The sequence below is a fragment of the Pan paniscus genome, chromosome 12 (genome assembly GCF_029289425.2).
Source record: "Pan paniscus chromosome 12, NHGRI_mPanPan1-v2.0_pri, whole genome shotgun sequence".
Classification (NCBI taxonomy): Eukaryota; Metazoa; Chordata; class Mammalia; order Primates; family Hominidae; genus Pan; species Pan paniscus.
The window spans coordinates 97,908,634-97,935,856 of record NC_073261.2 but is presented as its reverse complement, the minus strand read 5'-3'; the positions used below and the strand labels follow the sequence as shown (position 1 = coordinate 97,935,856).

General features: G+C 48.1%; 1 protein-coding gene across 1 annotated transcript in view; it reads left to right on the top strand.

The window, feature by feature from the left end:
* PLB1 (phospholipase B1) overlaps nt 1-27,223 on the top strand; it is a 154,733-nt gene that overhangs the window by 82,782 nt on the left and 44,728 nt on the right. The window contains exons 22-35 of the mRNA XM_057301323.2: nt 1,902-2,010; nt 6,819-6,870; nt 8,337-8,417; nt 10,738-10,803; nt 11,075-11,175; nt 14,459-14,540; nt 18,158-18,262; nt 18,383-18,478; nt 18,713-18,784; nt 19,837-19,875; nt 20,404-20,464; nt 21,364-21,422; nt 22,384-22,457; nt 26,685-26,728. Of these exons, the coding sequence (XP_057157306.2) occupies nt 1,902-2,010; nt 6,819-6,870; nt 8,337-8,417; nt 10,738-10,803; nt 11,075-11,175; nt 14,459-14,540; nt 18,158-18,262; nt 18,383-18,478; nt 18,713-18,784; nt 19,837-19,875; nt 20,404-20,464; nt 21,364-21,422; nt 22,384-22,457; nt 26,685-26,728 (1,041 nt within the window). The remainder of the gene's footprint in view (nt 1-1,901; nt 2,011-6,818; nt 6,871-8,336; nt 8,418-10,737; nt 10,804-11,074; nt 11,176-14,458; nt 14,541-18,157; nt 18,263-18,382; nt 18,479-18,712; nt 18,785-19,836; nt 19,876-20,403; nt 20,465-21,363; nt 21,423-22,383; nt 22,458-26,684; nt 26,729-27,223) is intronic.

Here is a 27,223-nt window from a genome sequence, read left to right as displayed (position 1 = left end):
AAGAAATTAAAGACCTAAATAAGTAGAAAAACATCTGACACTCATGGATTAGAAGATTTAATATTCTTCATAATACTCCCCACATCAATCTACGGATTCAATGTGATCCCTATCAAAATTCCAGCTAGCTCCTTTGCAGAAATTTGCAAGCTGACCCTAAAATTCATGTGGAAATTCAAGGGACCCAGAATATCCCAAGAAATCTAGAAAAGAACAAATTCAGAGGATTCATACTTACCAATTTCAAAAGTTACTATAAAGCTATAGTAATCAAGACATGTGGTACTAGCATGAGGATAGACATATCGAACAGTGGACTAAGATTGAGAGTCAGAAATTAAACTCTCATATTCATGGGTAACTCATTTTCAGCAAGGATGCCAAAACCAATGGGGGAAAGAATCATCTTTTCAATAAACTGTGCTGAGACAACTAGATAGTTACACACAGAAAAATGAGGTTGAACTCCTACCTCACACTATATACAAAAATTCACTCAAAATGAATCATAGACCAAAATGTAAGAGCTAAAACTAACTCTAGGAAGAAAATACAGGAGCAAATCTTTATGATCTTGAGCTAAACAAAGTCTTCTTAGATATGCCACTAAGACAAGTGACAAAAGAAAAAGAAATCGATATTTTGCGCTTCAAAGGATGTCATATCATATATCAAAGAAAGTAAAGACAGCCCAAAGAGTGGAAGAAAACACTTGCCAATCCTATATCTAATAAGAAACTTACGTCTAGAAATTATAAAGAACTCTTAGAACTCAAAAAGATAACCCAGTTAAAATTGGGCAAAGGATCTGAATAGACATTTTTCCACAGAAGATATGCAAATGACTAGTAAGCACTTGAAAATATGCTCAACATCAGTAGCCATCAGTGGAAATCAAAACCACCATGAGATACCAAGTCACATCCACTAGCATGGTTATAATAGGAAGACATAATAAGTGTTGACAAGGATGTGGAAGAATTGAAGCCCTTGTAAACTGCTGGTGGGAATGTAAAAATGGTGCAGCTGCTTTGGGAAAAGTCCTGGCAGTTCCTCAAAAGGTTAAACAGGGTGAGGGTTAGAGTTAAACGAGTTTAACCTTTTCCACTCTTAGATATATATCCAAGAGAAATCCACACAAAAACTTGTACACAAATGTTCATAGCAGCATTTTTCATAATACCCAAAATGTGGAAGTAACTCCAAAGCCCCATCAACTGAAGAATGGATAAATAAAATGTGGTATATCCATCCAATGGAATATCATTCAGCAATAAAAACGAATGCAGTACAGTTGCATGCTACAACATGGGTGAATGTTGAAAACCGTACGCTAAGGGAAAGAGGCCAGTCACAAAAGGTATGTTGGGGTATGTGATTTCATTCATATGAAATGGCCTGAATAAGCAAGACTACAGAGACAGAGTAGATCCACGATTGCCACAAGGTTGCAGGGAATGGGGAGTGACTGCTAGTGGGTACTAGGTTTCTTTCTGGGGTGATGAAAATATTCTAAAGTTGATTACGTGGTGATGATTGTACAACTGTGTGAATATGCTAGAAGTTATTGAACTGTATACTTTCAATTGGTAAATTTTATGGTAAGTGAATTATATCTCAGTAAAGCTAGTATATAGTTAGAAAAAAAGAAAAATACATGAGAAAAGCCTGTAACCCAGACTCACATTTCTTCAACAATAATTGAAACATCTGTCGTGTGCTGCCCTGTCGTTAAGCGCCATCCTGCTGAACATTTTCTTCCCATGCTGAGTGAAGGTTGGGGTAAGAGTAGGGGCTGCGGAGTGGGGACTCTGTTCCCTAACACCCACTGGTGCTTATCAAAGGAATTTGAAGATTGCTTTGCGGTAGTCACTAAGCGTGTCTTTTCCTTGTATTTGCAGACATCCTCCGGGAATTCAACCCTTCCCTGAAGGGCTTCTCTGTTGGCACTGGGAAAGAAACCAGTCCTAATGCCTTCTTAAACCAGGCTGTGGCAGGAGGCCGAGCTGAGTAAGCAGGGGTGACCGGGGCGGTGAACAGCACAGGTCCTCTGAGGACCAGGGGTGGGCTCGGCCTAAACTGGGTTTATGGCTGAAGGTTGAAGGGCTTTGTCAGAGGAAAGGGTTTCAGGGCCAAAGCCTGGACAGAGCTCTCTTGGAGGTGTCACAGAAATCTGTGAGCCTACCCTAACACCCACCCCCAGAAACTAGTCACAATGGACTCTGATGCCAGGCATATGCTCTGAGCAGATTACTTTGCCTGTCTGTAAATCTCACTTAAGACATAGGTTATAAGCAGGCTCACTCTGCGTCCCAGTTGTCACTGCTATGTCACTGCTGTTTCAGAGTCCTGCTCTCCCTCCCTTCCTCAGCTGTGCCTTTTGGGCTTTAAACTCTGCATCCTTCCAGTGTCCTGGGAAGAGTACCAGCCCTGGGAGGGGAGGCCCTGAGTACGAGCCCGGTTTCCTCCCTGGCCTCTCTAAGCCTCAGACTCTACGAGGTGGGGCTGGTTAGGAACCTCTCCCACAGGGCAGTCATGAAGCTCAAATGCCATATTGGATACGAAAGTTCTGGTGAGCTGTAAATAGTGTACACGTGACACACGTTGGTCAAAATGGTGGTCCTGGCAGTAATGCAGCAAGGTGGCAGGCCCACCTCGGGGGAAACATCAGTGAGCACGGCCATCACTGTCATGGTCCCTGGGCATGGCCAGGCCGGTCCCCAAGAGTGGGCAGGCCAGCTTTCCTAGGTCCCATCCCTTCACTGCATTCCAAGATTCCAGGGCCTTGAGTGCTGCTTGAGGTTTGCTGCCTGGGCAGAGAGCAAGTGAATACCATACCTAATCAAGGAAAAATAAAACTAGATGATCCTTTCTTTCTTATACTATTTGTATTTATTTTTAATTTTTATTTCAACACTTTTTGGGGTACAGGTAGTTTTTGGTTACATGAGTAAGTTGTTTAGTGGTGATTTCTGAGATTTTGGTGTACCTGTCACCTGAGCAGTGTACACTGTACTCAATATGTAATCTTTAATCCCTCACCACCCCCCCACCCTTCCTCTCTGAGTCCCCAAAGTCCATTATATCATTCTTTTTTTTTTTTTTTTTTTGAGACAGGGTCTTGCTCTGTTGCCCAGGCTGGAGTACAGTAGTGTGATCTCAGCTCACTGCAACCTCCACCTCCCAGGTTCAAGGGATTCTCCCATCTCAGCCTCCCAAGTAGCTGGGATCACAGGCACACATCACCATTCCCGGCTAATTTTTTTTTTTTTTTTTTTTTTTTTTTTTTGGTAGAGACAGGGTTTCACCATGTTGGCCAGGCTGGTCTTGAACTCCTGACCTCAAGTAATCTGCCTGCCTGGGCCTCCCAAAGTGCTGGGATTACAGGCATGAGCCACCATGCCTGGCCCATTATATCATTCTTATGCCTTTGTGTCCTCATAGCTTTGCTCTCCCACTTATAAGTGAGAACATACAATATGTGATTTTCCATTCCTGAGTTACTTCACTTAGAATAATGGCTTCCAGCTCCATCCAAGTTGCTGCAAATGACATTATTTCATTCCTTTTTATGGCCGAGTAGTATTCTATGGTGTATATGTACCACATTTTTTTATCCACTTGTTGGTTGATGAGCACTTAGGTTGGTTCCATATCTTTGCAATTGCAAATTGTGCTGCAATAAACATGCATGTGCATGTGTCTTTTTCATGTAATGACTTATTTTCCTTTGAGTAGATACCCAGAAGTGGGATGGCTGGATCGAATGGTGGTTCTACTTTCAATCTTTAAGGAATCTCCACACTGTTTTCCATGGCGGTTGTACTAGTTTACATTCCCACCAGCAGTGTAAAAGTGTTCCCTTTCACCATATCCAGGCCAACACCTATTATTTTTTTGACTTTTTAATTATGGCTGTTCTTGCAGGAGTAAAGTGATATCTCATTGTTTTAATTTGCATTTCCCTGACACTTTTGGTTATGTTGAGCATTTTTTAATGTTTGTTGGCTGGTTGTATATCTTCTTTTTAGAATTGACCATTCATGTCTTTTGCCCACTTTTTGATGGGATTATTTGGATTTTTTAGATCCTATTTTTAATCACAAAGATCACACTACCATGTGGTTCCTAGGACTCATGTGGTTTGGTTCCTAGATTTCCTGACATCCTTCCAGCTCTCAGCACCATCCTGAGACCATGAGCCACCTAAGTAGCTTTCTTATTCACTGCCAGTGGGAAAGGTGAAAGAGTATCCAAAGTAATGGCTAACACAGACTCCAATAGACTTTGTTTGTTTGTTTGAGACAGAGTCTCACTCTGTTGCCCAGGCTGGAGTGCAGTGGCGCGATCTCCGCTCCCTGCAACCTCCACCTCCCAGGTTCAAGCGATTCTCCTGCCTCACCCTCCTGAGTAGCTGGGACTATGAGTGCATTTTTTGTATTTTTAGTAGAGACAGGGTTTCACCGTGTTAGCCAGGATGGTCTCGATCTCCTGACCTCATGATCTGCCCACCTCGGCCTCCCAAAGTGCTGGGATTACAGGTGTGAGCCACTGTGCCCAGCAGGCCCAATAGGTTTTATGATGAATTCTGAGGCTTTCTTTTCCTTTTGATGGGGATAGGATTAAAAGGCTGCAGGTTTACTGCTTTAATAGTACCATAATCTTGCTTTTTCCAAGCATATGTGGGCTGGTAGTATAAGAGGAAAGACAGTTGTAAGCATGATTAGGTCAGGGAGGCATCCAAGAATGAAACCTTAGAGTCAAGAGCATAAAAGTAACCAAAATGAGTGTGATTCATATGGCCCTGGGTTTCTATCCTTGCATTTCCAGAGGCCTTGGGGCTCTTTCATGCAAGCAATCCAAGCACATCCTGGGTGGCAGGGAAAAGTTGGGGGTTATTATTCCCCTATTACAATCGAAGAAACTATAGCACAAAGAGGCCACATGGCCTGAACAAATGCATCGACTTGACCACATAGTCCGGCCTTGTGCCCTGCAGGCTTTATTCCAGGTCTGACAATAGCTGTCATGCAGATACAGCAGTGCACCATTTACAAGGCACCCTCACGTTTATCATCCCTGTAGTCTGCACAATAACCATGAGATGAACAGAGCAAAACGTCAGACTCCCATGTTTTACCAATGATAAAACTGAGCTTCAGCCAGGCACAGTGGCTCACGTCTGTAATCCCAGCACTTTGGGAGGCCGAGGTGGGTGGATCACTTGAGGTCAGGAGTTCGAGATTAGTCTGGCCAACATGGTGAAATCCCGTCTCTACTAAAAATACAAAAATTAGCCGGGTGTGGTGGCGGGTGCCTGTAATTCCAGTTATTTGGGAGGCTAAGGCACGAGAATTGCTTGAACCCGGGAGGTGGAGGTTGCAGTGAACTGAGATCACGCCATTGCACTACAACCTGGGCGATAGCACGAGACTCAGTCTCAAAAAAAAGAGTTTCAGAGTAGTTGAGTGATCATCCTCAAACTCTGTTCCATCGACAGAGCAGCTGCTCTGATAACTTCAGATTTACAGATGAGGAAATCAAGCCTCAAAAAGGTTAAGTGACTTACCCGAAGTTCCCATCCAGGTAATCGAATACCTAGTGTACTATGACTCACATCAGGCCAGTAGGGCTAATAGATAAGAGGGGAAGAGGATGACCACTAATGTTTCCTGCTAAGCCCTGTGCCAGGGACTTTGTCAATGATGATGGTGGTAATGATGGCAGAAATAATTCAGTGGTTGCATACTACGTGCCAAGCACTGTTGTAAGTTCTTTATATGGCACCTCATTTAATTTCCCCAACAACTCTGTGAAGAAGGTTTGTTACCATCCCCATTTCCCAAAGGGAAAAACTGAGGATTTGCAGGATCAAGTAGTCGGCCAAGGTCTCAGAGCTGGTCATTTGTGGAACCAGGATTCAAACCCTGGCTGTCTGGCACCAGCAGTGGCTCCCATCTACTGGTCCCAGTGACCCTCCAAGATCAGTGATCTTGTCTCCATTTTGTAGTCTTTTTGAACTGAGAATTTAAGTCACTTTCACACAGTTAGCAAAAGGCACCTAAGTGTCCAACCCAGGTGCATTTGACTAGACTACATCATCTTAAGGGTAGGAGGGCTTAGGCCATGGCACCTGCCAAAATGGGTGGTGCCATGACATGTGCATGATGTGAAATACTCACAGGCAAAACTTCCGTTTGCCCTGAACAAGCCTGGCTTGGAAGGAAAAGAAAAGTACACCATCAAATATGCCAATCAGAAAATAGTCACACTGGCCGGGCGCAGTGGCTCACGCCTGTAATCCCAGCATTTTGGGAGGCCGAGGCAGATGGATCGTGAGGTCAGGAGTTTGAGACCAGCCTGGCCAACATGGTGAAACCCCATCTCTACTAAAAATACAAAAATTAGCTGGGTGTGGTGACACACAGCTATAATCTCAGCTACTTGGGAGGCTGAATCAGGAGAATTGCTTGAACCCAGGAGGCAGAGGTTGCAGTAAGCTGAGATCGTGCCACTGCACTTCAGCCTGGGTGACAGAGAAAGACTCCATCTCGGGAAAAAAAAAGGAAAATAGTCACACTGAGAGTCACCCCCTCCTACGTGCAGTGCTCTGGCCTTCCCAAGCACAGTCACCACCCCACACCCCCGCAGTGGAGCCTGAATGGGGAAGAAGCTCTGCGACACGGCCTTCAGTCCATTTTCCTGCAGGAGGCCCACCCTGGGCCTTCCTCCACCATACATTTGATTGCTGTTCTCTCTGCTAAGGGCCCCTGCCAGTCCCCACTCCTCACAGCACTTCCTCTGGTATGTTTCCACAGGGATTTACCTGTCCAGGCCAGGAGGCTGGTGGACCTGATGAAGAATGACACGGTGGGTCCCTGGGATGGGAAGTAGGCAGGAAAAATCCCTGGACACAGAGAAGATCAGCTGTGGATTGAGGGGTGGTTGGGAGCCCGGCTTGGTTTTCTAGCAGACACATCTGAAGCCTAAAACACTGCTTCTCTGGAAAGGGGATTCCTATTTGTTCAGTCAGTTGGCTGTTGAAATTAAACATCTACTGTGAGTCAGGCATCAGGCTGGGGCTGCAGATGCACAAAAGAATACAACACAGTCCTGTCCTCAAGGAGCTTGGAAGGGGAGACCAATGTGAAGAATCAAATTATGAAACAGTTGCCACGTGCTCCATCGAAAGGACTCTGTATAAGACAGGGTAGGGTGCAGAAGGGACCGGCGCCTCTGCTTAGGACAGTCAGGGAAGGCTTGAAAAGGAGATTTTGGCTGTTATTCTGGGCACATGGCCTACGGGAGAGCCCTGGTCTGCAAGGAGCAGTACCAAAAAATAAAAGTAGAGGAGATGTTTGAGCCGGGTTCTGAAAGATGAATATGCAGCTCTCCCTCAAATGAAAGCACGGTCTCAATTCAGGGGCTTTTTGCAGGGGTTTCTAGGTGGGTAAAATAAAACGGAAGATTAGGATGAGTTATGTTATATATAATTTAATGTACATCAAAGTTTATTATTGGGAGGTTCTCAGGGTATTTCTACCCTTAATGTCAAACTTTCCTGGATCTTGTTCTCACCTTCCTCCTTCCACGCTCTTTTGGAAGTGTAGATCAGGGAAGCAAAGCTATGTAGGCCTGGGGCAATATAAGAGGCTTGCAGGGCTGTGGCTGCCCTGGGGCCATAGTTTATGGAATGTGTATGGCTGCACCCTCTCCACACAGCCCTGTGACTTCATATACTTTTCCAGGTCCTCTTTGGAGGAGACAGATCCCAGAGGTGGCAAAATCTTTTCAGAGCTTGTGCTTAGAGCTGCCACCTTACCCTACTCAGCCTCTCTGGCTTGACTAGTTCATGGGCAGAACTAGTCACCAGTGTGAGTATTCCAAATTTGGAGAGCTCCCTCTTAATGAAAGATGGTCTTTCACCCTTAAGGCACAATTAGAATTCAGGATTTCTAGAAGATTCTGGAACAAACGTTCCTTTCCCATGGCCAAGACCAGCTTCCTTATCCCTTCCCCACTTCCTTGCTATGCTGGAGATGGAGGAACAGAGCTCAGAGGGCATCTGTATCCACTCCCACCAGGACACGTGGAAACTGACGTGTGTGCTTTTGTGTGTGGACAGAGCCACATGCAAGTGCAGTGATTCCACCTAAAATAAATGAACCATTTAGCACCTATGATCTCAGACCCTAAAACCAAGGAACAGAAAATTCAGAAGTCCATGAGACACTCTGGTGTGTGAGGACCCATCTTTTCTAGTGTCAAGCATTTTGTGTTTTCCTTGACTTGACTCTGGGACAAGGTGCTTACTTGTGTGTTTCTATTCATTTCAGAGGATACACTTTCAGGAAGACTGGAAGATAATAACCCTGTTTATAGGTGGCAATGACCTCTGTGATTTCTGCAATGATCTGGTAGGTCTCCAGGCACTTACTCAAGACTCACCCCCAGAGAAGGATTTTCACAGCCCGGTCACTTGCTCTGCCTGGGAGGAGTACAGCTAAGTTGGGACTCAGGCTCATGGTTTGTCTTGGATCCAGCCTGGGATGAACCCTGAGACTGAGAAGGCATTCACCTCCAGGGAACCATTCAGCTGGGCAAGCAGGATTAGTTATAAGATTGATCCTGATTAAGTTTCCTATCAAGGGAGCTTGATCATATCATTCTAGAAAGCAAGATAACACCCAATGACTAGAAAAACCTTTCCCATGTTCACAGAGGGTCACAGCTTAGCTCCCTTCCCCAGTCTCCAGCAGCCTTGCCTTTTCCACCTTTGTGCTGTCACTTGTATGGGAAGGTTGATTTCCTGCAGGCATTTGGGCAAGCTTCAGAGCCAAGTCATTCTGGGCTGGTGGGAAACCCAAGATCAAGGCTGCTGCTCCATGGATGCTGCGTGTCCTCCTGGAACCTCAGTCTCTGAGCTGATAGAAGCCTGACAGGGCATACCCACTAGTCTCCCACCCACGCCTATGCCAGGAATGTACTAGGAGCAAAGCAGTGGCGAAGGAAACACAGGCCCTGTCCTCAGGAACTTGCACTGCCAGTGGAGAGAGAGACAGGCAATTCGTCACAGCACAAGGCAGACATCAGGATGTGGTTGTAGGGATACACACAGAAGGGAGGTCTAAAAGCAAAGTTGGCTGGGTGTGGTGGCTCACACCTGTAATCCCAGCACTTCGGGAGGCCGAGACAGGCAGATTACCTGAGGTCAGGAGTTCGAGATCAGCCTGGCCAACATGGTGAAACCCTGTCTCTACAAAAATACAAAAATTAGCCGGTCATGATGGCAAGTGCTTGTAGTCCCAGCTACTTGGGAGGCTGAGGCGGAAGAATCGCTTGAACCCAGGTGGCAGAGGTTGCAGTGAGCTGAGATCATGCCACTGCACTCCAGCCTGGGTGACAAAGTGAGACTCCATCTCAAAAAAAAAAGCAAAGTTGCTGTGGGACCCTGGTGTGTGGGAAAGGGGGTTGTTGGAGAGATTTACACAGAGCAGGAGACTTTCCAGCTCAGGCTTGAAGATGAGGAGGTTTGTCCGGCAGAAAGGGGACCAGCAGAGTGAGGTTTAGGAAGTAGTGGCCTTGCTCTGGCCTGTGAGCACCTACCTGGAGGGATGCCCCAGCCCCCAGGCCCCTCACAACCCACTTTCTTGGCATCAAAGTCACCAGGAGTCAGGAGTTTTCAAGCTGTGATCTGAAGGGCCCAGAGGGGAGCCTTGGGGCTGCTGGTAGCCCGTGGGGAGGTGGGACCCTTGGCCCCTCCCCTGCTCATGTTAAGTGACACAGCTTTCATATGTTCCATACAGCAGGGCTTTTGGTTAGATTTCAATCAAAGAAAGAGTTCCACTGCTGAGAAAGCTTTAAAACCGCAAATATCGAGATCAGGAGAAACAGTTAAAATGTGTTTAGGCTTGGTGTGGCCGGTGTTTCACAGGATGCTCTTCCCCTCTTCCCCTCCCATTATTGCCTTGATTTATGTAGGGTGTGCTTTCATACGTGTAGGGTGTGCTCAGTAGCCCCAGACACTGAGGCTCCAAGCAAAAGAGATCGGGCCATAGGACAGAGGCTGCTCAGGTTGCAGATCTTAGAGTCATCTGCTCAGACATCCCCATGTTAGAGGGGCCTGGAGATGTGATGCTTTGGCTCTACAGTTAGTGGATATGGAGTAGATCCAGAGCTCCACGCAAAAAAATAAATAAATAAATAAATAAATAAATTTGGCATAGGCATTTCCCTGAGGGCCACAGCCATGACAAACCTGAGGATCATGGGGCTGGTGTCGAGGCTGGGACCCCAAAGACAAACACTATTTCAATATTGCCCACTGTGACTGAATACAGAAAGAAGGGGACTCTGGCCAGGTGCGGTGGCTCATACCTGTAATCCCAGCACTTTGGGAGGCCGAGGTGGGTAGATCACTTGAGCCCAGGACCAGCCTGGGCAACATGGTGAAACCCCATCTCTACCAAAAAATACAAAAATTAGCCAGGTGTGGTGGCATGCACCCGTGGTCCCAGTTACTTGGGAGGCTGAGGTGGGAGGATTGCTTGAGCCCAGGAGGTGAAGGTTGCAGTGAGCCATGATCACACCACTGCACTCCAGCCCAGGAGACAGAGTGAGATCCTGTCTCAAAAAAAGAAAAAATAAAAAGAAGGGGACCCAAGAGAGAAAGTAGCCCTGTTCTGTAGAGAGATTAGGTGACAAATGGTGTTCAAGGGACACTTCCTCTTCCTGCAGGTCCACTATTCTCCCCAGAACTTCACAGACAACATTGGGAAGGCCCTGGACATCCTCCATGCTGAGGTACGGAGGCTAGGCCATGAGGCCTGCATCTTAGACCTCAGACCTAGCCTAGAGGAAGCTCTGGCATCCTGCTGAGACCTCCTTGGCAGGTCACCTTTGTTGTGGATCCCAGCCCAAATGCATAGAGGGGGAGCAGGGATGGGTGGAGGAAGTGGATGGGGGCAGATGGAAGTCCCTAGATCTGAAACTTCAGCAGGAGGAGCAGGCCCCAAACCGAGGTGAAAGGCTGCCCAGCCTCATCCTCTTGGTGACTGATTTTGCCTTTTCTCAGGTTCCTCGGGCATTTGTGAACCTGGTGACGGTGCTTGAGATTGTCAACCTGAGGGAGCTGTACCAGGAGAAAAAAGTCTACTGCCCAAGGATGATCCTCAGGTCAGACAGATACTTCTCCCCGATTCTACTAAGAATCCTCACTGCTAAGGGCAGTGGCACCCTTAGCAAATTCCTTAGAAAACCCAAGGGCCGAAGTGTGAAAGGGCTGTGACCACCCCATCTTCTAACCTGGAAAGGCCTAAGGGGAGGATATCCTAGGATTTTTCCACCCTGGTGTAGGCCTCAGCCCACCTCAGGGTGTGCATGGGGAACTACCCCTGCACCCCGCCTCTGTTGCCATGGCAGCCACAAGGCACCCTCCAGGCCTCCAGAGGGAAGAGTAAAACGCTAGGAATGGAGTCAAGCTGTGTGGCTGAGGCCCGGGGACCGCCCAGGCCACTGCTGGGACCTACTTCCAAGTGTGTCCAGAGCTGATCTGCTCCCTCCTAGAGGCCCATCTCTAGGACAGGGGTGCCTCTGGTTGGTATGGGTGTTCCATGTAAAGCATTCACAGATATAGGGCCACTGTCACCTGCCAGAGAAGGAGGTCAAACCAGAATCAGCAGGGTCCAGAGGACAGAGTCCTCCCCAGAGAGTAGAGAACCCTGGTCCTGAGAAGGTGCCTGAGAGGGCGTCTCCACCCCTCAGCCTCCAGAGCCAGACAGAGCTGGCTTCCCCTTCTAATACAGGCTGAGCATCCCTCATCCGAAAATCTGAAATCTGAAATGCTCCAAAATCCAAAACTTTTTTTTTTTTTTTTGAGACAGGGTCTCGCTCTGTTGCCTAGGCTGGAGTGCAATGGCATGATCTTGGCTCACTGCAGTCTCCGCCTCCCAGGTTCAAACAATTCTCCCACCTCAGCCTCCTGAGTAGCTGGGATTACAGGCACACCACCATGCCCAGCTAATTTTTGTATTTTTAGTAGAGACGGGGTTTTATCATGTTGGCCAAGCTGGTCCCGAACTGCTGACCTCAGGTGATCCACCCTCCTCGGCCTCCCAAAGTGCTGGGATTACAGGCGTGAGCCACCACGCCTGGCCCCGGATCCAAAACTTTTAAAGTGCTGACATGACACCACAAGGGGAAAATTCCACACCTGACTTCATGTGACAGGTTGTAGTCAAAACACAGGTGCACAGCACGCAGTTTATTCAGCATCGCCAAAAAGCCTCCTTCAGCTGCGATGCACTCTCTTTTCTGGGCATGCCCAGATCCTGCGGCTCAAGCATGCCCACAAAGGGTAGCAAAATGGCACATGTGCAGGCCGGATGCTCCAACAACAGGTTCCCCATAATGGCTCATGTGGGGCTAAGACCTGCGTGCATTACTCACCTAGTTTTTGCTCATTCTCTGTGTGGTAAAGATGTGGCTTAAAACGACAGCCATAGGGTAATGCAAATATTCCAAAATGAAAAAACAAAACAAAACAAAATAAAAAATCTGAAATCTGAAATGCTTCTGGCTCAAAGCATTTCAGATAAGGGAGACCCAGCCTGTATCACACATCTCCAGGACCGTCAGGAATAAGACGTTCCTCTAAGTGAAGCATGAACGTTTTCCGCAGCCTTCCTTCCTGCAAGTTCTCCTCTGGACTGTTAGCCAAGGTCACTGAGACTGTGCTCCCCTACCCTGCCCCCCAGCTCTGTTACTCGGTACAGGTCCCCACCCCAGCCCTGAGCACATCACATGGTAATTACTCATGTGCCTCCCTCCCCCACAGCCTGTGAACTCAGCCTGAGTCACTGCTAGCATGGTGTAGGGGCTCAGCTGCTGTTTGCTGAATGACTGAATAATTCACAAGGGCCAGACTTGCTCTTGGAAGTTAAGGGGTACCTTTCCTGCTCCTCTGCAGATCCATGCCATGCCTCACCTGGGGGACCCAAACCGCACAGGTCCCCTGGAGAAGGCCTCACGGTGCTGTGAGCAGAGACAGGATGGTTGCTTGGGTGACATGTTCCTATGAACGCAGCTGGTGTCAGGCATGCTATTTCCAACTGCTGACTCATCCGCTGGCTCACACTTTCTCCAGTCACTGGGCCACACAGGGGATCGGTGTCTTCACTCTATTTCAGAGCAGCTTACCAGAAAGCCTCTTGCTACCCATCTTGGCAGGGTTTTTTAGACCATTCAAACTCAAGGTTCAAAATAGGCATTTGCCAGGCCCATTCACAGATCTGAGATGGCCAAGTCACTGAATGTCAAGGTTGGATAGACTCAGGTCACCTTCTCCTGCCACCTCTGCAGTGCCCTGCACTCCCTGCCTCTCCACTGTTTCATCGGGTGGCTGTGCTTTCCTCTGCAGTGCTGAGTCTACACGGAGCCATCCCTGCTGTTATCACCTCATCCCCCTGGACCAAAAGCCCAGATGTGCCAGATCGCTGGCCGGGTCAGAGCTGCAGACTGGATGGAAGCAGTTTAACATAGAGATTAAGAGCTCAGGTTCAGAGCCAGGCAGACTTGAGTTCAAGTCCTAGCTCCCACACTCAGCACCCATGCAACCTTGAGAAAGTTACTCAACCACCCTGAGCCTGGGTTTCCTCATCTCTAAAACAGGGATAATGAGAATACCACTTCTAGAATGGCTGGGAGGACTAAACAGGTTAATACCCATAAAGTTATTATTGCAGTGCTTGGTACAGCGTTCAATGTTAATTATTCAATAATAATTGCTAAGATACACTCAAATCAATGTATGTTAGCAATTATTATTTTTGTCACTGCAGTATGCCTCATCGGCACAGCACTTTCCTCAGACAGCCGTAAGGTGACTCGTCTCCATAAAAGTCACTCCTACAGAAATCAGAAGAAGTCTATTTCATTTTCAAGAGCAAATCCAGGTCTAGGAATTTTTCTTTTTCTTTTTTTTTTTTTCTTTTGAGACAGAGTCTCGCTCTGTCGCCCAGGCTGGAGTGCAGTGGCACAATCTCGGCTCACTGCAACCTCCGCCTCCTGGGTTCAAGCGATTCTCATGCCTCAGCCTCCCGAGTAGCTGGGACCACAGGCATGCAGCACCATCCCCGGCTAATAGTTTGTATTTTTAGTAGAGACGGGGTTTCGCTATGTCAGCCAGCCTGGTCTCGAACTCCTGACCTCAAGTGATCCACCCACCTCGGCCCACCAAAGTGCTGGGATTACAGGCGTGAGCCACCGTGCCTGGCCTGGAAATCTTCTTTAGCTTCGTTTGGTATGGTCAGTAGGTCAGCCAGCCAGGCTCCTCATTAGCACAGATCTCTGAACTCCAAGTTAAAAGAAATATATTGAGTCTCAAGCCAGCGTTTCTGCATCACTTATTCAGGATGGTGATCTTGGTGGGATGAGGGTTTCTCTTTGGTTTGGTCTACAGGTCTCTGTGTCCCTGTGTCCTGAAGTTTGATGATAACTCAACAGAACTTGCTACCCTCATCGAATTCAACAAGAAGTTTCAGGTAAGTCGGGAAGGGGTTCTAAGACTTCCCAGAACTGCTGTGTGATTCGATTGCTCTGTCTAGAGAACAAGTCAGTGCTTAGGTAATTTTGACCCTGTGTGGGGGATGACCACTGACTAGTTTGCTGATTTTAAAACACCCTGAGACACAGCAGGGGCTGCTCTCTGGTTTGTATGAATTGCACCACAGAACCAAGTCCCTGAACATGAGCCACTGAATCTCAGTTCCTGGTCGTTAAATGAAATGAACGTTTCCACTTGTCCATGGGCAAACATGGATCATGGAAAGAAGTTTCAGAGTGGATCTATCCAGACCCAAACCTCGACTCTGCTCGCTGGTTGTGGAATGTTAGACACATGGGCAATGAAACTTCTCTGAACTTCCAGCTCCTGGGTGGGAAACGGAGGCTGAAAGTCCTCCCTCCCTTGAGGCTCTCCAGGGTTCAGTGACATAGGGTGCATTCCCTCTGCCCTCCACTCCTATAGAATGGATGTTCTTGGGGGAGCACAAGGAGAAAGAAAGTCAGGAGATGATCTCCATCTTGTGAGTTGTTCATTTTAGTCGTTTCTCTACCACATCTTTGACCATAACAGCTGACTCCCCTAACAATCGAGTTTCTCCCCAGCAAAAAGTTTCTCCCCAACAAGCTTGAAGAGGACAATGGTAGGCCTTTCTTCTAGACTAGGCTGCAAACAGCTACCAGAGTGGATCCATCCTTCCAGGAGTCCATGGACTCCTTGGGGGCAGTACCACTTCCCTGCTGCCCATTTTGGGGGCAGCTAGACCTGCCAGGTATGTCAGGGCTCAGGGAAATGAACCTGTATTTATTATCCTTTGTGACTACTACCTAGCGCTCGGGATGACTCCCTAGCTGGACTTCCTTTATTTTATGTATTTATTTATTTTTATTTATTTATCTATTTATTATGAGACAGGGTCTCACTTTGTCATCCAGGCTGGAGTGCAGTGGCACAATCTTGGCTCACTGCAGCCTTGACCTCCAAGCCTCAAGTGATCCTCCTGCCTCAGTCCGTCAAGTAGCTGGGACTACAGGTGTGTGCCACCACACCCGGCTACTTTTTGTATTTTTTAGTAGAGATTGGGTTTCACTATGTTGCCCAGGCTGGTCTTGGACTCCTGCACACAAGCAATCCACCCGCCTCAGCCTTCCAAAGTGCTGGGATTGCAGGCATGAGCCACCGCGCCAAGCCACACTTCGTTCTGCTGTGAGCAGGCACCTGTGACTCTGGGGAGGAAGTCCCTGGCCCACATCAGAAGAGGGGCGGCAGCTGAGGTTATGGCCGTGAGAGCAACCCTGTTTCAATTGGGGTTACTGGGTGCACGCAACTAAAGTTCATGCAGTTTCTGGCTAAATTAAGCAGATTTAATATTTACACAATCTCTGACAGAGCTAGAGAGCTAGGGTCAGGAGCTAAGCCATCAGGAATCATGGAATCATGGAATTCTAGGGGCCAAGCCATAAGAATCAAAATCAATGCTGGGTGCAGTGACTCACACCTATAATCCCAGCACTTTGGGAGACCAAGGCGGGAGGATCACTTGAGTTTAGGAGTTCAAGACCAGCCTGGCCAACATAGTGAAACCCTGCAAAAAATACCAAAATTAGCCGGACATGGTGGCACACGCCTGTAGCCTCAGCTACTCAGGAGGCTGAGGTGGGAGGATCACTTGAGCCCAGGAGGCAGAGGTTGCAGTGAGCCGAGATTGCACCATTGCACTCCAGCCTGGGTGACACAGTGAGACTGTCTCAAAAAAAAAAAAAAAATCAAAATCAGGCCACAGACCTGGTTCAGGGAAGACATCACAGACTCCACTGTCACTGCTGCTTCTAGGAACTGGTTGCAGCTGCCACCTTCAGCAGAATGGATGTTTTGCCATCCCTGACACAGGCAATGATTGCTGAAGCCTCAGTCACATACCCACGCCCTGGCTGCAAGAGCGGTTAGGAAAGCAGGCATTCTCTCATCTTTTTTAGTCTCCACAGTGGGAGGCAGGCTGCTGTCTATGCAGTGGGGTCTCCAAACTTGGAAGTGGGTTTAGATGCTGAGCAGCTGAAAAGCAGGAGAAAGATTGATCAACATCGCCCTCCCAGCCTCTGCAGACAGGCCAGATGTTCCCAGGGCTGATCCTGGTCGTCACTGAGGCCCTGATCTAGTGTTTTGGAGATGCCCATGTGTCAGCCGTGTGTGGCCATCACGCCCTGTCTCAGAATCATCTCACACCCTACTTCCCACAGAAGCTACGGCTCTCATCACTCTCCCTGGAGATGATCATTTCTATTAATAACCACAGTCACTCACTTACCACTTGCCATGTGCCGGGGACTCTACACACTATTTCTTTCCACTGCCAAAAGGTGTATGGTTCCACTGTGAGCCCATCTGGCTATCCCCCGAGTAACTAGTAGCATTGGAAGGGACTTAAGAGATGGCCCAGGACTCAGCCAACATCCTCCATTTACTAAAAGGGAAGCAGCACGCTGGAAGTCACCCTGCTAGTTCGCAGCACCTCACTTCCTTCCCCTCTTCTGAGAGACGACCTTCTCTCCTTTCCTCATGCCTTACTCAAGGCTGACACTGGCTTGGGAGGTCAGACATGAGACATTCCTGGCCTGGGAATTGACCCTGGGAAAAGACAGTGTGTGGTATCTTCTGAAGTGACCCCATTCACATTCCCAGGTATGTAAGCCTGACTTCCCTCTCCAGCCAGTAACCCCGAGGTGGCAGAAACCCTGGTGAGCAGTGGAATGGCTGAGTCAGCCTAGAGTGGGAGCCGGAACTGGGGTAACAGATTTTCCTAGCAGTGACCCCAAGCAAAAGCTGTGAGGGTTACACAGATCTGAGAGCCTCAAAGAAGTGCACACACACCATGCACAGGCAATATAAATATACATTAAATTTTGATTCACCTTTGATTTTTCTGAACAAATGCAGGACAGAAATAAATTGTTAGGATTATTCAAAATGTCATTTAACCAAAAACCACCCCTCACGTCTTTAATCAGAATAGCTTTAAAAGAAGTCAAGCTGGCCGGGCGCGGTGGCTCGCGCCTGTAATCCCAGCACTTTGGGAGGCCGAGGCGGGTGGATCACGAGGTCAGGAGTTCGAGACCAGCCTGGCCAACATAGTGAAACCCCGTCTCTGCTAAAAATACAAAAAATTAGCCAGGCGTGGTGGCAGGCGCCTGTAATCCCAGCTACTCCAGAGGCTGAGGCAGGGGAATCGCTTGAACCTGGGAGGCGGAGGTTGCAGTGAGCCAAGATCGCGCCATTGCACTCCAGCCTGGGTGACAGAGTGAGACTCTGTCTCAAAAAAAAAAAAAAAGGTCAAGCTGATAGACTTTTCTTACCTTTCCCTTTTCACAGACTAGCTCAAATATATGCAATTGCAGCAGAGTTTGGGGCCAGGGGTTGAGATAAAGGCTGATCTAAAATGTAAATGATCTAAAATATAAAATCTCAGTTGAGATTTTGCACCAGGTTGATTTCACTCAACAGTCAGATTCTGTTTAATTCTGTGTTGGAGAAAGAGATTGATCAAGGACTGAGCAGATGCAGAGAGGACCACCTGACATCTGTCCCCTTTTCCTCCTGCAGGAGAAGACCCACCAACTGATTGAGAGTGGGCGATATGACACAAGGGAAGATTTTACAGTGGTTGTGCAGCCGTTCTTTGAAAACGTGGACATGCCAAAGACCTCGGTAAAGAAAGCAAGCATCGTAGATAAATAGAATCCACAGATAGTGTGTGGCTGTTTCTGAGTGTCACTTATATGATCCAGTGTTTCTATAACTGCCTCTCTTTTTCTGCCCGGTGACCAGGAAGGATTGCCTGACAACTCTTTCTTCGCTCCTGACTGTTTCCACTTCAGCAGCAAGTCTCACTCCCGAGCAGCCAGTGCCCTCTGGAACAATATGGTAAGTGGCTGCGGTAGGAAAATGCATCCTCCCTCTGGTAAGAAAAAGACTTCACAAAGCCTTTGGAGGACCTCGGAGGCCCATCGTGCAGGCCGTGTGATTCTATGCACGGCAATGATAAACAAACCCCATCTCCTTCATCCCTCCCTGCCTCCCGCACCCCTGACCTGCGTCCTGAGCTTTCCATTCTGGCCACCTCTTCCTCACTCCCCATCTCCCTGCTTCTTTGTTTAGCTGGAGGCTGTTGGCCAGAAAACGACTCGTCATAAGTTTGAAAACAAGATCAATATCACATGTCCGAACCAGGTAGAGTGGAAAGCACGTCCTTCCAGGTTCCGGCTGCATTAGGCTTCTTGGCTCATTTCATCCTAGGCCCTCACCCTCACCCCAGCTCTGCCTGCCCACCCACCCCATTTTATACTCCAGGGTTAACTGCCCCAAATGCCCCATCTGGTTGTACTGAGAGGGACGGCCACCCCCAGTGACCCAGAGGCCTGGGAGTGCTTGGTCCCTGCGTGTCTGGGAGCCCTCACACATGTCTGAGGTGGAGACAACTCTTTGGGGCAGGCAAGATGAGCATGGCAGCCACATCTACCTGTCATTCTGAAAGCTGAGGGCAGCAGAGAACTTCAAGGGCAGATGGGGCGGAAGGATCCCTTGTCTTCATATAGCCCCTGCCTCCATGACAATATGGGTAGAGCGAGGAATCGAGACCTAGAAGGATCTCTAGTTGGGTGGTGGGGAGTAAATTGGAAGCTGGAGCTAGGGAAAGAAAAGCAGAAGCCCCCATTTTTACTCACAAGTTCTCAGAAAGATTCTTGGAGCTCTGCAGCAGCTGCCCTCGTCCCCAAGAATCCCTCTGTATACCCAGAGGGCTCCTAGGCTGACACTGGAAACCATTGTGCTGGGTTTACGTGAGGCAGGACCAAAATCATCTGACTTTTATTGCCTGGGCAGGAAGAGGCCCTGGTCACTGCAGGGTGGGGTAGGCATGGAGTGGTAAAGGAGCCTGGGGAGCGGAGACAAGGGCTTTTTCCAGCAGAAAGAGGTGCATGGTTGGAAGAGGGGAGGGTGGAGAAAGAGAGGCAGCACAGCCATCTTCAGCCAGCTGCGCGGGAGGTGGAAGGAAGACAGGCGCGTTCCCGTGAAGCATGAATTGATGCTCATTCTTTGTGCTGGGTTCAGGTTGCAGAGACGGCCCCCTGCATCTTGGGAGGGAGTCAGCCTGGTAGAGGCTGGGCTTGGGACACAGGGCAGGCAGGCCGCAGCTGTTTGTGCCAGGCCGACATTTACTGAGTGCTGACAAGCAGAGAAGTGAGCAGAATTTGCTGCCATTGCTCACCCCACTCTCCTCACAGGTCCAGCCATTTCTGAGGACCTACAAGAACAGCGTGCAGGTACCTGCCTCTTGCCTCCTCTTGACTCACCAGGCAGTGCAGTGGGCAACCCCTGGGCTGGGACAGGCCCAACAGGACAGGGTGGGAAAGCGGGCAAGAGTTCTAGATGGGCATAAAGACCACCCACCTGACCTTCAGATGGGGTAGTGGGCAGAGTAAATGCCGTGGATAACAGCTGGAAGGCATCCAGCCAACCCAATCACAGCTTCACTGAGACATAAGTGAAGAGAAATCCCCTTCCTTGTAGAGCTGGTGCAGAAGCAGGGGCAGGTGTGGAGTGGGGTCATTTGTTGCTGCCCTGATTCTTGCATTGGACGGTGGAGGGGTCTGAACTCGATGAGTGGACCTCGGCCTGTGGCCGCTACGCAAAATCACCTAGGGAGCCTTCTTCAAAGGCCCTTTTGAGGCCCCTCCCTAGGAGTAGGACCCAGGAATCTGTATTTTTCAAAGTTCTTGGGGTACATCTGATAGCCAGTTTTTCTGGTCCCTTTCAACCCTGAGATTCTGGGATTTGTTCTATGCCCTTAGGGTCATGGGACCTGGCTGCCATGCAGGGACAGAGCCCCTTCTGCCTTGCACCCTACCTCAGGTAAGCCCCCTATGGCACAGCAGGACCCAGGGCCCCTCCACAGGGGCTGCTATGCCGGTGAGTCCTCTGACCTGACTTTCACACTCACTAAATGGCACAGTGACGGCCAGTGCTTGCTGTCTGCCTGGGTGGTCACCTGGGATGAGTCCTTGTTTCGCACCACTCTGGCTGGTGGTGACACCATGCCCAGCAGGCACCAAGGCACCTGGGACCAGGAGCCGTCTCCTGCCCACCTGCGCCTCTTAGAGCACAAGCAGAGGAGCCCTGTGAGCACACCCTTGGTGGCTCAGCCCAGTGGTGGGCCCCAGTCCCAAGAGGAAGCTGGCTCTGTGGCCCTAGGCTCTGCAATCACTGCCGCCTACAGTAGGGCCTGGAAGTTTCCCTGGGCTGTTCAGAAGAGATGTGGGGGCAAGGAAAGGCCCAACATGACTATTCTCAGACTCTTGGTGGAAATTCAGAACCCACCTTTAAACGGGCTGCACGTCAGGTCCTGCACCTCGTCTTAATGTGGTTTGATGCCCGTCTAGTTGTGCACTCAGGCCATGGCTGGCATCTCCCATGACCACTGGCACTAAAATGGGATCCTACTCTGCCCTGCCCTCCCTCCCACCTTTCCCTTCTTCCTTCCCTCCATCTCTCCTTCTCCCTTTCCCCACTTTTCTTCTTCTCCCTCCTTCTCCCTCTCTGCACCCCTCTTTCCCTGTAGGTCCAGGATTAGTTGTGTCTTACAGGAAAACTGTCCTCATATAACTTTGCCTCCATGGCACTGTGCACACCCAGCCCTGCATGGCCCATTGCTCATGCAGATTGTGTTTTGGATCTTGCTTGAAGCCAGAGGCACTAGAGTGTGACTGTGGCTTCCCTCCTGCAGCCCTAAGTGTGTCCACTTGTCTTTCCAGTGCATGCCCTGAGACCTGCAGACATCCAAGTTGTGGCTGCTCTGGGGGATTCTCTGACCGTAAGGACTCTTGGGCCCCAGGTGGTTTGGGGATAACTAGGCCAGCTCCAGATCCCAGTCCTCTTAACTTAAGGGTCTGCATGCCTGTCCTCTGCCTTATCTTGCCCCTCTACCTGGCTCTGTCAATCCAAGAGCATGCCAGTTATTTGATTTGTGGCTGCTTTCTCAAACAGATATGCAGAGGAAATCTTTTTTGGGAGTGAACTGAATTGTTTCTGCAGGCAGAGATTTTGAACACCCAATAACACTTTTTTAATATATGTAAAAATATGTCATTCTGACTCAAAATTCTCCTAAACCTCCCTGTGTGAGTGCTCTTTTTCCTTTGGATTATGCTTTATAATCAGCTGAGACCCTTGCATCTGTTTCTTCTTTGCATCTGCACGGAAAGCAGCAGGACTCCTTAGTTGTGGATGAAGCTCTGCTCCTAACTTCCAAGAAATGGGGCTATTTTACTATCCCAGATCATCACTTTCCAGGAGCATGTGCAAGGCCTTGAGAATACCTTACAGAATGCCCCAGAGGGAAAGAGGAGAAATGTGAGACTTAGGAGAGATCTGTCCACTGCAGTCGCTTAAGCCAATGAGCTCTCTCTTCATGCTCATAAAGAACGTAGGGGCATAACAGTGGGAATGACATTATTAACACTCTCTGACGTTTGTAAAGCACTTGAGAGTTTTCAAAGTGGTTTTTACAACTGTAATCCAATTTGATCCCCAAAACACTCCCTGTGAGATGAGCAGGGCATGTCCTCAGCTCAGCGAGGAGGCAGCTAAGAGTTGGGGAAGGCACACAGCTGGAGAGGAGGATGGCAGACTTAGAGCCAGGGGCTCCTGGTCCCATGTCTGCTCCTGCCACCACGAGTGCATTGGGAACCCCCTCTTTGGAAGCCCTGTGCATTCACAGCCTCCCTGTTCTCTGACTTGCTAATTTTCCTATGGACTCTGGTATATTTTCAAAGGCTGGCAATGGAATTGGCTCCAAACCAGACGACCTCCCCGATGTCACCACACAGTATCGGGGACTGTCATACAGGTAATGTTAACCTTTGACCTCTCCCAGGGTTCCCCCCACAACAGAGATTAGGTGTGGCTTTGTCTCCTGTAAATATGTAAATCCCAGAGGTCGAAGACTTGGTCTGGAAGGGGCTTTCAGAAAGAAAAAGCTATATATTTCTGCAAAATGTGAACATTTGGTGAGTGGAGAGGATATTTTACTGTTGATAATCTTTTTTTTTTTTTGATTGTGCAGAGAAAGTAAACCAGGGGTCTTATCAGACTCCTGGGTCAGCAAATCCAACAGGAAATGCACCAGAAAAGCACCAAATCCCTGAATCTTCACCTCCCCGCTTGCATGTATACGTGTACACGTGGTGTTCCTACGTCTCTGTTTACTGTCTTTATGTGTTTATTCATGTTGTCTTGTAGTCACACAGCTGCCTTTACATATATGTACACATCTGCACAGAAAACCTCTGAAATCCATCGCACACTTCGAGAGGGCATAACCAAGACACAATCACAATCAGCCATGTCTTGAAAGATTAGCAATTCGACAAGAGGAAAGGGTGAGAAAGGGCATCCCGAACATGGAAGTGGAGAAGCTCAGGGTGTGTCAGGCGAGCGGTTGCGTGTAGATATTCTCAAGTTTCTTTCTCTCCTAATAAAGTTCTCATTCCTGTAGGCTTCAAAGTAAGTGGCGAGTAGCTCAGAATTTACCTGGGAAAACAACTAGAACGAAGCTGGCCACAAGGGGGCAGCGTGCTAATGAGTGGCAGAGCCAGGACAGCACCTTTGCTGCCACCTCCCTTTTCTTCTAAGTCAGTTTGCTTCCTGGGGAAGTGACAGGGAGCAGGGAGGGGGTGATCAAGACTGTGACGGTTCTCTGGCCAGACCTGAGCAGAGTCCCAGAGAGGATGGGTTTCCAGGGCGAGAGGGAGGCGCCATCACTCAGCCTGTACCACCCACAACGAGGACCTAGGGTGTCCTTAGCATGAGGACATCAACCTCTCAAGAACAGAGGTCAGTGCCTTCCTGCGCCAAGGTCCCTGCGTTTCCACAAGTCCTTGGTCAGGTACCTGGTCCTAACAGGCTGCCATGGAACAAATCAGAGCCTCACTGACTCACCATTCTGCTCCTAATGAGGCTACAAGAAAAAAAACCAGAGGAGAGAAAGCAGAGCTTATTACAATCAGGAAAGAGCATGAGGTTCTGGCAGCTGCACTTGGTCTCAGCTAAAGAAGGCAATGACCTCATACGATAGCATGGGAAACAAAAATCAAGTAGACAAACCACATTGCAGGTGATAGATACGCGACGTGCACCTGGTGGGGCAGCCTGGGGAAGTGAGGTGATGTGCCCAACTTTAAAACAGATCGACCAGCTGGGCTCCTGGGATTCAGATATGAACCAGCAGTCCTCTACTAAAAGTTTCTTTCTGCAGCGATGGGAAAATTCAGCCATTGCTCTGTTTCTTCCAACAAGTGACGTCCATTACAGCCTAATGTCTCAATCTTTTAGTTCTAGCTCTAAGGCCTCGGGTTCAATGGCTGCTGTCCCTTTAAACCCTTCATTTGTCCTAAATGTTTCAAATAGCTGCCCCCAAATGCACGTGTGTTAAAGATGGAAGCTCTAGGTCGGGGTCTGAGAGACAGCTTGACACTTGGTAGAATACATAGACTACTGTGTCTCAAAGTGTGTTCCATGGAACATTAACTCCAGACCTGTTCCTGGAGAAGAGAAAATCCTTTGTATCTGAGGGGGAAACATTACTATAACCTTCCTTTGGGGAATTCATGTGTGTATTAGCATATTAAAGGCTCTCATAAGGCCTGCAGTGCAGAAATCTATTTAAGTTTTATCTGTTTAACCCAATGTTTCCCTTAATTCCAGAACATTTTCTTTGTTCATAACACCTGTTAACACCTCCTGAAAGTGTTCACCTAGTAGACTTATCTGAGAAAAGCAATTTTTGAGCCGTTAAAGCTTCTAGATTGGAAAAACTAGGCAATTAATGATACTAGATCAATTCAGAATGCAATTTGAGCCTCTTGCCCCTAGGAAACAAAGTGAAAAGAGTGGATCTCATGGAATTAGGGGAGAAGTAGACCCAGAATTCATGGGGGGTGGGTGGCTGTGAACAGGACCTGCAGAAGAGGCTTGGCTGTGAATATTTCCAAGGCCCCTTGACCTGTGAGATTCTGTAGTGAACGGTTCCAGCTTTGGCCAGCTTAACAATGTGCCGGGCCCCAAGGTCTTGAGAGCATTGCCTTTTCTTCCATTGAAATAAGTTTGCTTGTTTGGGACCATTCAAAGGATCAAAATAAAATTTACTTACCAAAAAAATTGCCTTTGTTTTATTAACTAGGGGTTCAAACTCACATGACTGAAACTCCTTCAACAAATGTTATTGAGCATCTACTCTATTTTTCTGTACACTTTAGGTGACAACAGATGACCAGAGCCCAGCCATTGAGCTCTGTAACATAAATGATATCCATCTGAAGGGTCTAAGGTGGACTAGCTGTTTGATATGGGTCTACTTCCTTTCATGTTTCATAGTTCTGATCAAAATGAGAGTTTGAATATTTTTGCGCTTTTGTGTTTATTTGTCATAATCCTTTTCTTCTGGAAGTTTTCACTTTAAAATGGAAGTCAGGGAGAGATTTTCATAGCCCGTTGGTCTTGATTAGCCACCATACTTGTTTTAAAATGAAGATACCTTTAAACAAGAAATTACAGTAGGAAGTACTTGATGCGTTTGTGTTTGTGTGTCTATGTTTATATCTTTATTGAAGGAGAAGAGGCAGAATTAGAACACAAGTGATTGGCAGAGGTATATAAATTTATACTTCTTTTCAAATGTAAAATATTCTGATTGGGTCCAGAAAAAGAAGGGTTAGAAAGCAACAGCTTCATGCAGAGCTGGAAAAGAATCAGACGCTTAAACAAACGCCCATCCATGAGCAAGTTAGGCTCAGACATCTAATGGAAGGGTGGGGAGCAAGAACTGAGTGAAGGAGAAGGGTAAGATTTACGGCATCTGCCTTCTCTCTACCACCTGAATTGCTTGCAGAGCCTCTGACTTAAGTCCTTGACCACTCTGGCATGCAATAGTCCACTTCATTCCAAGCATTCCTTGAATGAAGAACAACTATGACTCATGGCCTGTCCCTTAGAAGTCTTTGCTGGTGGGCTGGAAGCTAAGGCCATGTTCTTAAAATCCATTGGCCTGGGCCAGGCGCGGTGGCTCACGCCTGTAATCCCAGCACTTTGGGAGGCTGAGGCGGGCGAATCATGAGGTCAGGAGATCGAGACCATCCTGGCTAACACGGTGGAACCCCCTCTCTACTAAAAAACAGAAAAAATTAGCTGGGCATGGTGGCGGGCACCTGTAGTCCCAGCTACTCGGGAGGCTGAGGCAGGAGAATGGCGTGAACCCGGGAGGCGGAGCTTGCATTGAGTGGAGATCACACCACTGCACTCCAGCCTGGGCGACAGAGCAAGACTCCGTCTCAAAAAAAAAAAAAAAAAAAAAAAAAATCCATTGGCCTGGAATATAACATGCTGGGATTCGAAAAAGAGACACAGAAGAAAAAGAACAGTAAATACCATATATATGAATATCAGATTTTGGTAAAATAGAAATAGTACTTGTCTTCTGTGTGTCCTACTCAATTTATTAATAAATGCATAAAAGGAAACAAAATAGGGTGTACCTTGAAGTTAGATTAAATGAAAATTAGATGGGGCATTGAAAGGTAGTGAGCAGCCACCCTTCCGAACCTTCTATTGGAATTTACCTGACTGCTGAGCAGAGAAGAGCTTATCTATTTTCCAAAGGCTTCCAGCTCAAATTGGGTTTCAATGACTTTTAACAAGTTAATTAACCTCTGTGCACCTCATTTTCTTACTCTGTAAAATGGACATAGTCACATCTACATCACTGGCTTGTTGGGAGATGTGAAATCTCAGAATCTAGTGCATGTCTGGGCACATAGTATATACTCAGCTAAGCATTCTCCCTCCTGATTTGGTAAAGAAACAGCTCTCTCATCTTCAAATCCTGGATTCGGTAGGGAACCAATATGTTAGGGGATTCAAAATTTTCTCAGAATTCCTCAAACTCAGAGATGGGTCTGGCCCATCTCAAAGGTGCCGATGGGCACTAAGAAGGGTGGGGGCTGCTCTTGTGTCAAGTTCCTAGATTGATTCAACCAATATGTCTCTCCCTCTCATTCACTGGCTTGCTCACTCCCTACAGTGCAGGAGGGGACGGCTCCCTGGAGAATGTGACCACCTTACCTAGTAAGTAACCATCAGGGGCTTGAATCTGTCTACTGTTCCACCCATCTGGCCCCTTGGCTTCCCGAAAGTGCCTCCCAGGTAAGCAGCAAATGACATCTGCCTTATGGCCCAGCATTTAAGTAGGAGACAGGAGGCTATGAAAAAGCAGCCGAGGCAGGTAAAATAAACACCAGATTTAGAGCCTGAAGATCTGAGTTCAATCCCTGGTGCTTCAATCCCTGGTGCTGGGTTCAATCTCTGATGTGCTTGTCAGGTGACCTAGGGCAAGTTACCCGCTATTTTTAGCCTCAGGCTTTTCCAACAGGCCCAGGAGGTGCTGAGACAAATTAGGTAGTGACCCTTCAATGCACTGTGAATTGTGTTAATACAATTTAATACAAGAGTGAGAGGCTCTTGCCACCCTGGCCCACCTAGTCATCAGGTCATTTCAACTTAGGGTGGCCCCAGCTTATGTCCAGGACACACACTGCCTCCCTGCCTCTCCCCAGGAAGCAT